The sequence below is a fragment of the Melampsora larici-populina genome (assembly GCF_000204055.1).
Source record: "Melampsora larici-populina 98AG31 unplaced genomic scaffold MELLAscaffold_47, whole genome shotgun sequence".
Lineage (NCBI taxonomy): Eukaryota > Fungi > Basidiomycota > Pucciniomycetes > Pucciniales > Melampsoraceae > Melampsora > Melampsora laricis-populina.
Window position 1 is genome coordinate 296,064 of NW_006768811.1, and position 10,357 is coordinate 306,420.

The 10,357-nt window shown below is 44.0% G+C and overlaps 3 protein-coding genes across 3 annotated transcripts; 1 reads left to right on the forward strand and 2 right to left on the reverse strand.

Annotated features, from left to right (window-relative positions):
- Nucleotides 1-1,530: 1,530 nt before the first annotated feature.
- On the reverse strand, nt 1,531-2,186 carry MELLADRAFT_91918 (uncharacterized protein; the record flags this gene model as incomplete). Its single annotated transcript, XM_007415028.1, has 4 exons — nt 1,531-1,559; nt 1,612-1,723; nt 1,792-1,969; nt 2,122-2,186. The coding sequence occupies 4 exons, from the start codon at nt 2,184-2,186 to the stop codon at nt 1,531-1,533; spliced, it is 384 nt and encodes a 127-aa protein (XP_007415090.1).
- Nucleotides 2,187-6,662: 4,476 nt separating this feature from the next.
- MELLADRAFT_91919 (uncharacterized protein) lies at nt 6,663-6,990 on the forward strand (the record flags this gene model as incomplete). The annotated part of the gene is made up of 2 exons (XM_007414940.1): nt 6,663-6,692; nt 6,733-6,990. 2 exons carry the CDS (start codon nt 6,663-6,665, stop codon nt 6,988-6,990), a joined length of 288 nt encoding a protein of 95 aa, XP_007415002.1.
- Nucleotides 6,991-8,102: 1,112 nt separating this feature from the next.
- MELLADRAFT_91920 (uncharacterized protein) lies at nt 8,103-10,357 on the reverse strand (the record flags this gene model as incomplete). Its single annotated transcript, XM_007415027.1, has 7 exons — nt 8,103-8,234; nt 8,324-8,404; nt 8,484-8,845; nt 8,901-9,141; nt 9,220-9,608; nt 9,704-9,783; nt 9,891-10,357. 7 exons carry the CDS (start codon nt 10,355-10,357, stop codon nt 8,103-8,105), a joined length of 1,752 nt encoding a protein of 583 aa, XP_007415089.1.

Consider the following 10,357-nt stretch of genomic DNA (forward strand, 5'->3'; position numbering starts at 1 on the left):
TTCAACTAGAATGTACATGATCTTGATTTTTGGAACAGGTGTATGTGCGTTTGAGGCCAAAACAAAACAAAGACTGAGTGATTGTGGGAGAAGCTGGTTCACCTGATCAAGTTTCACGGTCAAAGATCCCGTTGAAGTACTGATCTGCAGAGGCGTAAAGATCAGGGAGAAAGCTTCCAGGACATCTTTTTTGAATGGCATCGTGGAGAGTATTTTGTCCGTTTGACAGAATCCCACGTATTTTTCCTGCTTGACCAAGTTCCCAGGTGGACCTTGACGAAAATAAAGTCAAAAGCTTAGAGTATATGTGCTCTGATTTTCCTGTGGACTTTGTGTACTAAACTGCTGAATGAATAGCGTATAAACATTCCGTCATGGAATTGAGCCAACACCTGAATTTGCGACCTGGGGTTGAGGAAGCCTAAAACCCTGGGTAAGGAGTCACTGGGTTCCGGTCGACATTGACAGACCCTTTAGGCCGTCCTAGCCTTTTGGGTCGACCTAGGAAAGCGTCTGTAGTGTCAGGTGGTCTTCCATTGTTTTTGGCTTCGCGTGGCTTTCGAGATTTCTTGGCCCAGCCTAGAACCTGAGCCACTTTCTTGTAGTTATTGGCCTTGTTGCCGTACACGATGGATACGCCTCTCAGGCGGTCCTCGTGGTCCCTTTTGAGGCATGCCACCAACACATATACCTGCACAATACCAACTTGTATTGTGCAGTTACCTTCGCTGAAAAGGGCATAGAACAAAGGGCAAAAAAGATTGAAAGGTATCAAAGACAGGAATAAATCAAAAACAAAATATTAAAATTGAAAATACGCACAATATCATGTAATATACCCGATGCATAGATTCTTGTGTGTTAGTGGTTGTCGGCATGATGTCGTCACAAAGGCTGTCGTTGTCAATTTGCTTAACTCGTGATTTGAAAAGCATTGCCTTGATGTCGGATGCTTTCCACCATTCAAGCCACTGTTTGGCCTTGGGGAAATCCTTGATCAATTGAGCTATTTTCCCGTCGAATGTTAAGCCACCAGGCTTGTCCGCTTTCAACAAAGAAGAAGCTTGCTTCTCAAAAGAATCCTATGAGAGTTGTTAAATAAATTTCGAAACAAGGTATCAGACTGAGATTGCCGTTGAGCACCCTTTGTGAATAGTGATTTATTCAAAGGATTTGCGGAATCCTTTGTGGTCAGCAGGAGTCAACTGACTTTCAACCTCCCAGGTGATAAGGGGAAGATGTGCTTGTTGTGGTACCTCTTTGATGGGTCTTTACAGGGTCTAAGGAAAGTCTTTCGTGTGTGCACGTCGACATGCTACAAGGATATTTACATGGTGAGTGGTGCAGGCATGCCCAAATTAGGACTAAAGACGATTCCTGCATTACGCATACTCATCTTGTTAACTTTTTTGTTTTGGACAATATGGATCAAGTGCGCCAATAGAAATCGAAGTAAGGTGTAATTTGGTAAGGGTAACTCAGCACACAAACGACCAAGTTCATTTACTTTGTTACTTCTTTGGGTTAGGTTTAAAAGGATTGAAAGACAGTATTAGAGCCTCTAAAAAGTCTGTAGCAAGCACAAAGTCTAAATCAGGAAATCAAACTCACCAATAACTTTAAGGAATTGAGGATGAAGGTCTCTAGCAAGAATTGGAGAGACCAACTCTCGCAAGAATTGTTTTAATAATCCTGCTATAGCATGTACATCATGAAACTCAGTCTTGAAAGATTGGAGTAAATTGAATCCCCTTCTGTATTGAAGCGCTCTTTGAATGCCTTGATGTGAACTGAACTACCACTAAGCCTATAGATGCCTTCTTCCTCAATTGCTCCCCTTGCCTCTAAGAATTCAACACATCTAAATACCACAGCAGAAAGATCTAATCCTTCATGAACACGAGCCACAGAAACAGCTTCTTGTAGAGAAACACCAAACACAGGGCGAGGTGCTGGAGCAAATGGAGTACTCTGATTGGATCCAGCAGAATTGTGCAGCTCTCGTGAATCTTTTCAATCTGAATTCAATGAGATCGTCAAAAAGGATAGAATATGATCAGCATCAGGGCCAAGATATGACTGTTTCGATTGAATAAGAGAGAGAGAGAGAAATGGACTGACCATCCTTCAAGAAGCGGTCGACCGATCATAGAATTTGGCTCAGGTGGTGATGGATTTGAGTCCATGTTGATTTGTAAAGTGGATCAATGGTTTTGATGAGATTGAAGTTGAAGTGAGGCAGAGGTAGTGGGAACAGGGTAAATAAACTAGATCGGATTCCAAAGTCTCAGTTTCTTCATCATTGTAACAAATCTAACACTATCTTAGCTTGTCGAGATCTACTTTGTGTCTAGAAATAGGCTCTGATGGTCTAGGACGTGAACAAGATTGATTTGGAAGTGACGAAGGATGAGGATGAGGTTCATTAGCATGATTTTCTCTTAGATAGGATCCAGGCATGGGATGATGGTTGTCTTGATGATTTATTGATCGATCAAAAGGATGTAACCAGGTGGAATTTCATCAGAGTACATAAGATTCAACATGACTTGGAAATTTATCGAGGTTTCATGAATGAGTAATCGCAAGCAGTTAAATTTGAATTTGATAAATATGTAGATGTACAGATTGATTTCTGCTTCTTGTACAAACTAGAAGGGTGTTGGTTTTTTGAAAAGAAAGACGTGTTTGGGATATTGTGAAGTAAATTCGCGTGTAGTAAAAGAAGATTGCCCCTGAGTGAAAAGTGGACAATTGGATGCTTCAAGGATTGTTTTGCTTCAAGCTGATTTAATTGATGTAAATTAAAGTATCTTTTGTTCGGGATCGTTTGGCTTCTAGTTTGTGGGATGATGATTCTTGTCCTTTGATTGATGATTGATTTGAGATGATAGGTTCAATGAGAGATAAATAATGACATCCTCATAGGTCCAATAATCAATTTGTTTCAAGTCTTGAGATTGATTTGATTGAATGGTATTCAGAATTTGATCAAGTTTCAAAGGTTCTTGTTGTTAAGATTGATAGAAGCAGACACACACCTTCTGAAATCTTCAACTTTCCTTCTTGCTTGTCCCAGTCGGCTACCAAAGTCTTCTGCTGGTCGCCTCAGCCTCGGAGTGCAGTACTCTGCTGCACCTTAGCTGAAGCTCCTCAATGATCGATTCATCTTTGCGAGGAGGAATTCTGACTTCGTACAGGTTTTTCTTGCGGTCACGTGACCCGAAATTTCGCCTCGTCCACCGCATTCTCCGAACTTTTCCCATCATCAACAACTCTCTCTTTCACGAACATCTCGCGACAGATGCCTCCCGACGCGTCTGACACGGGCCAGATGATAGAGGACGATCCCACCTCTAAATCAACTGGCGGATGGTCGAATCCGACCGCGTCTAGCCGAAACGATGACGTGGTCGCAGCCTTCCTCAAAGGACCGGAACAAGGCTTACCCCAGATCGAAATCACATCCGATAACCTGGGAGCTACTCCCAAACGCAATGAAGTCCCTCACCTCAACGAGTTTTCAAAGAAGAGGGCACGGGTAAGTACTCCAGGACTCACGGTTCAGGATCACGTCGAATCGGTCACCGGCACCCCCCGATCTGAGAGGATGGCTCGGTTAGTCCCAGGCTGTGAGGAGGATCGTTCCCTCACAGCCCTCTTGGGCAAACTCGTATCCGTTGCAAACAACGTGATGCAGTTGCCATCGACTAAAGGTCGCATCGCCAGGCAGGTACACATCGATGTGGACTCCTGCGCTGATATATTGGTTTTGATCAACGCAGCGTTCGATCAAAATCAATTTGATCAAACAAAAAAGAACCTTTTCAGTAGACCGGTGTCCGCTATCGCAAGCTCCAAAAGGGCAGCGGCGCCGTTAGTGACCCCCAACAGTCGTGTCCCACTCCGACTTTCGATTTCCAAGCTTCTTCGTGGAACGAGAAACTTGATGTGCTTGCTGAGCAAATCTCAATCCTAACTTCTCGGTTACCAAACAAACAAAACCAGAAGCCCACCAACACGAGCGCGTCCGGATCATATGCCGCGGTAGCTGCAAAGAGCACCGATGCTAATGGACGCAATCAATCAGGCGCCACCACCACACGCCAAAGCCAACCGCAAAAGCCTAAGGCTAAGAAGCGGTTGACAAACACAGTTACCTTAGTCCAGATGGACAAAGCAAATGTGGCACTCAGTGGCGCGTCTACAACACAGCTGATCCAAGGCTTCAACGCGGCCTTCAAAGCCAACAACATAAAAGTTAGTGACTCCTCCGAGTCCATCATTACAGTGAAGACGGTCCAGCGTCACCCATCAAACGACTTGGTCCTACATCTGGAGAGCGCGGTCCATGCTGAATGTGTTCGGCAAATGGAGAAAGCTTGGCTCCCGAAGGTTTCGGCCTCTTTAGGAATCAAACCCGAACACTTCAACGTGCTAGTCCACGCGATCCCAACATCCTTCGATCCGGAGATTCACAGCCACAGAGAGGAACTTATAGCCTCCAATCCCGATCTACTACAGGAAGCAGCCTACATTAGGTGGCTCAACCCCAAACTCAAGGATGACCCTAATAAGAGGTACTCCACTCTCCTTATAGGCTTAGAGACGCAGGCCCAGGCTGAAAAATGCATTAGAGAAAAAATATGGTTTGGTCGAGGACTCCACAAGACCGAAGCAGGCAGAGACCCACCTAAAAGGTGCTACAACTGTAGGAAGACAGGCCATACGGCCCCATTGTGCCCGTCCTCAGCAATGTTTCCATATTGTGGAGACGGACACCATGCTCACGCGTGCCCTAAAAAAGGCACAGCACCTATGAAGTGCACAGCTTGTGTAAGAACATTAATCAAGTCTGACACAGCAAAAACAGCAAAGAGTTTGTTTGAATCTAACAATCAAGATCTTCTACACTCACCCTTCCATCCACTGTGCGCCACACGCATTGCTGAAGGTCTACCGCCTCACAACCCAAGTGGCTCTCCTAATATTGTTATTATCCAAGCAGACGCTGATTCTACATTACAATGTTAGAACAACTTCAAAAAAAGCTTAACTTACCTGATTCCGAGTCAATTCTCCAGTTGAATTGCCGACACTCACCAGATGTTTCAAACTCTCTTTTCAATTCCGAGCTTACAAATTCATTTTCAACCTTATCCTTACAAGAACCAAATGTGAACAACTTAGATTATCTACCTCAAGAACACACCAACTGGATCCTCATAAGCCCCACGCCCACCGAACAAAATACCGGAGCACGCCCGAGAGCATGCTTATACATCAGGAAAAATCTCAACGCACAAATTAACCCGTTACCGTCACCTTCGAGAGACATAGCAGCCTGTACTATCACTTTTGCATCCGGCTTTACGCTGCTTGCTATCAGTGTGTACAACGATGCTGCAGTATTCTCAGGATTCACAGCTTACGAGACCTTAATCAAAAGCTTACCTCTGAACATCCAACTTCTCCCAACGGTCATCAATATGGACTGTAACCTGCATTCCACGCTATGGAATCCTCCTCACATCAAGACACACGACAAAGACTCAGAACGCCTGATGGATCTCATGTCAGAATGGGATATGCATCTCCGCTCACGACGAGGAATCTCCACTTTTGGGGTCGGCTCTTGAACGACTCTGGGCACGTCCATAGATCAAGTCTGGGTTAACGAGACCCTCGACGAAGCAATTCAACTCTGCTTCATCGACGAGGACAGCATCACCAGTCACTTTTCAGATCACCAGGCGATCATCACAACCTTCCTCACAAAAACCAATACAACGAACTCCGCACGAGGCCAAGCCAGAATCTCCAAAAACTGGAAAGCGGTCGAAAGAATAGCATTCAAAACAGAAGTTCAAAACAATCTTCCGGAGATTCAACCGCTCATCAACTGTGAAATGATTGAGACATTTGACAAAGAACTGATAGAAGCAATAACTAACGCTTTGAACAACAACTCACCCTGGAAACCACCAGTAGGTAAGCACAAACGATGGTGGAACCCCAAGATCCTGGAGCCACTACGGAAAGACGCCTTGAAGACCGAACGGCGCATGAAGAAAACTAGAACAGAAGAAGACCGCCAAGCCTTCAAATCAGCACGCAACGCCTTCCGACAAGCGGTCAACAAGGCAAAAGAAAACAGTTGGAGGACTTACCTCACAACACTAACCCATGACACGCTATTTCAAGCAAAAAAGTACGCCTCAGGGAGGCAACCGTCTCCAGTTATCAATACACTGATAACAGTACAAGGTAAAACTTGTTCATCTAACGAAGAAAAAGCTAATGCGTTATTTCAAGCCACATGTGTAGCTACAGCCCCGTGCGACCTACAGGATACAACACCTATGGTTTTCCCACTCACCAAAGACACGAAAACAACTGCTTCGACCATTCCTGAACTCATCAAATATCTCAACAAAGACTCTCTCAAAACCGTAATAAACAACAGTCCCCCCCTCTGCGCTCCAGGCAACGACGGCATCCAAAACTGGATCACCTGTGTCACCTGTGTCTGTTGACTTACAAGCCAGTCATACAGTGTGTCATATGACTGGCTGAGAAGCCCTATCTTGACTCCAGAGCACCCAGATGCTCTGGTGCACTACTTCCGCGGACTATAAGTCATCAAAAACTTAACAAACTCCATGTTTTCAATACTCAAGTATGAGATTCAGGTGTTACCTCTCATTTCACCCACTTAAATTTTTTTTCAAGTCACTTCACTTTTATGACGATCCAGAGCGCTCTGAGACGCATCCAGAGCGCTCTGAGACGCATCCAGAGCGCTCTGAGACACATCCAGACCGATCTGAGACGCACCCAGAGCGCTCTGAGCCCTCCTCACAGCGCTCCGAGGCACATCCAGACCGATCTGAGGCCCTCCCACAGCGCTGTAAGGCACATCCAGATTGCTCAGACACAGACACACATCCAGATTGCTTTCAGGCCTTCCCACATCCCACAGCGCTCTGACGCACATTGACCCTCTGAGGTATTACACATTACGAGAGTTGTCTTTAAGAGCTCCAGCGTACTTGCGTAGACGAAGTCACGATCCGCAATAGTCATGCGCTAGGATTATCAGTGAGATAATCGCACTAAGATTATTGCAGTCTTTGAACCACATTCAAAGATCCTTCACAGTGACCACAAGTCATCACTCACGGTGCTGGTGCGAGTAGGTGCCTTGAACCAAAACATACCCGACCAAATTTTGTCCACTACTGATACAAAGTTCATCTATTAGACTATTTCTGCTCACTCATTTGATTCGAGTTGAGTTTTGAGAGCTCGATGGACTAGTTTTCCGTGGTTTTCATGTCAAAGACAGCCTACACACATTGGTCTTTCAATCAATACCTATCAGATCAGATTCACATGTCTAAGATACACCAGTCTTGGTATGTATCAATCGTTCGCACTTCGAGTATCTTTCAACAGCTTTCAACGTACTTACCAGACTCCAGTCAGTACATGCTCAGACGAGATTTGAGATTCAAATTAGAACTTGGCATTGATGTAAATCAGCGGATTCAGTTCTGGATCGAGCTAGTTGCACAGCCACTCAAAATTTCAAACAAAGAGAAGTTGTATTTAATTAAGTATGACAATTGAAATCGACTATTCTTGACTAATACAATCTCAATACACACGAACAACAACACTATGGTCGCATAGGGCCTCAAGGTCATCAAATCACAAACTCAAATCAAATAAGAAAGACAAGAGGATGGAAGTACAAAAAGAGAGGTTTCAAAGCACTGAAAATCAAGAAAAGGTTTATCAAAGGCTATTTTTTGTATTTTAATTTTGTTTTGTACGCAAACTAAAGTGATAGTAGAAAAATAAAAAAGACGAGTTTTCAAGCGTTGAAGATTAAGAAGTGATATATCAAAGGCTATTCTCTTCTTCTTGTATCTTGCCGTGTACTAAACTTAAAGTAGGAAGCAGAGGGGATGGAAGCACCTAAGACACGAGTCAAAGTACTGAAAGTTGAGAAGTGATTAATCATAAGTGGTTGAGGATGATACCAAGTACAAATTTGTATCTTCCAGACAAGTGGTCAAATACTGATAGTACTGTGGTCATTCAATACCACATCCATTGTTTGGTAAGGAGAACGAACTATCCATTTCGGCACATCGGTTCTCGAGCTCGGGTGACCCAGGTGGTTGACGACCTCCTCCTTGTTCGGCATTTGCACCTCCTTTCGATTTCTGGTTAAGAATAATGAGTAATTTATTTGTGGATAAATAAATTGGTATTCATCCAATATCGCATGTTTGTGTACAGGGGCTGGACTCACTACAACTTGATTTGAACCATTTTGATCTTCTTCTGCATCTTCGTCGTCAGAAGGAATTACAACTCGAGATCTCTTCGGGTTCTAATTAGCAATATCCAATTAATCGAAGGTTAGTTATCTTTAATCTTGCATGTTGAGATGATACAATGGGTGGACGTACTGTAGGTGGATTTAGATCCGCGTCATCATCTTCTTCAGAGCGGTTTTGATTAGATGATGATTGTTTTCTCTTTGTTGACTTTTCAGACGAGCGTTGTTGACATGAATTCGAATTGGTTGTCTCGGAATGGGGGATGCGTTCGATTACAAAGTTCCCGTTCTCAATGTCCTTAAGCCAGGACTTGACCGTAGCATCTTTGATCTTACGATGTCCTACCTCGAGTTCCTCTTTTGACATAACACTACCTGCCTTTTGCACAACACGAATGGGCAAAGCCCTTTTCTTCAACTCGCCTTCCGGGTCATCGCTTTTCGGGAATTTGCCTCCTTTGTACACATCATCTGTCACAAGAGGGTAACATTCTCAATCATACTCAGCAAAGGTGAAAGAGTCGAAAAGAGTATATGACAAACTTACCAACAAGTTTGTTGAGTATCCTCCCAAGACGAGTTCTACGCTCGTCACTCGGTTGCTGAACCTTGCTGCCCTCGACTGTTTGTACTGCAGACTTGCCATGAATGTAAGAAGACAAAGTCTGTGGCACTTTGGCTTCTTTTGATGACCAGTTTGCGAATGACGGATTATTAGAAAAGACTTGTGTCCACCCTTCGGTGGATCCACAGCTAACAGCTGCTAAGTAATAAGTAATTTGATATTGCTGGCATATAACAGAAAACTAAACAGTAGAAAAGAATGAGAAAGTGAATGCAAGAAAAGTGATTGTAGAGACACTTACGGCGTGATGAGCTTTTCGCAAAGCAGCTAGGGACTTTTTCTGTACAGTAGCTACAGAACTCGAAGGAGTTGGCTTACCGTAAACTGATTGAAGCTTTTCAATGTCCACGAGTTTGTCAAACAAAGGCTGATATAGACTTTTCTGTTCGTCAGTCAGTTTGTGGACGGAAGGAGTGGGTGCCGATTCTTCGAGGTGTTGGAGGTCAGTCTCGTCTTCATTGATCTCGTTTTCATCCGCAAATGGCACGTTAGAAAGATCAGGTAGATTCGCTAACGCAAAAAAATACGGATCTCGAAAAACATCCTTTTCATGCTTGCTAAGCTTTTTCCAATTGCTGGCAGATTTTTTATTACGATTAGTCCACCCGTCTTTGTCACCCGGTTCAGGTACTAAGAGAAAGAGATGAGATGAAAAGGGGAAGAGAAAAGAACAAATCAGCCGAGTTAGAAAAGAGAAATGATTTTGTCATGTCATTGTTACATACGTTTCTCTCCTAGCGATTGATGGCAAAATGCTAAGAAACGGATCCAAGGGTTCGCGTGGCCTTTCTTTGCACCTTTGCCCCTATCATATCAGGAAAGGTACACACCAAGATAGTAATCACACATCGAGTTTAGTAGTTTAGTCAGTACACATTCAGATGCATATCAGTTTGATCAGAAAGGACTTACACAATGTTCCACACCACGATCTCAGGCACTCCACCCATGAGGGCAGCCATTAGCATTCGTTTCTCATACTCCATCCGGATACTCAAAACTAAAGACTTGATCTCTTGCGGGGCCTTACTGGTCTTTGAATTCTGTTTGGCGATTGCTTGGCGAAGGGCAATGAGTGTCCAGTCTTTCCTCTTCTCCTCAAATTTATCAATCTCGAATCCAGGAAAACGAGACCGGAAAGCAATTGATTCTAAGCGATTCGATTCCTCTTCAGTTTCTTCATCACGAGTGTCAACTTCCTTTTGACCGTTTCCGTTGATGTCATCTTGAGTATGCTCCGAATCCGAAGTAGTGAGACCTTTAGTTGTACGGGTTCGTTTTCTTTTGGACTTCTTTGTTGTGGTCTTGGTTGTGGTGGACGTGGTTTGGGTTGGGGGAGCAGAACTTTGAGAACCCCGATTGGCCCGAGTGGAAACCAT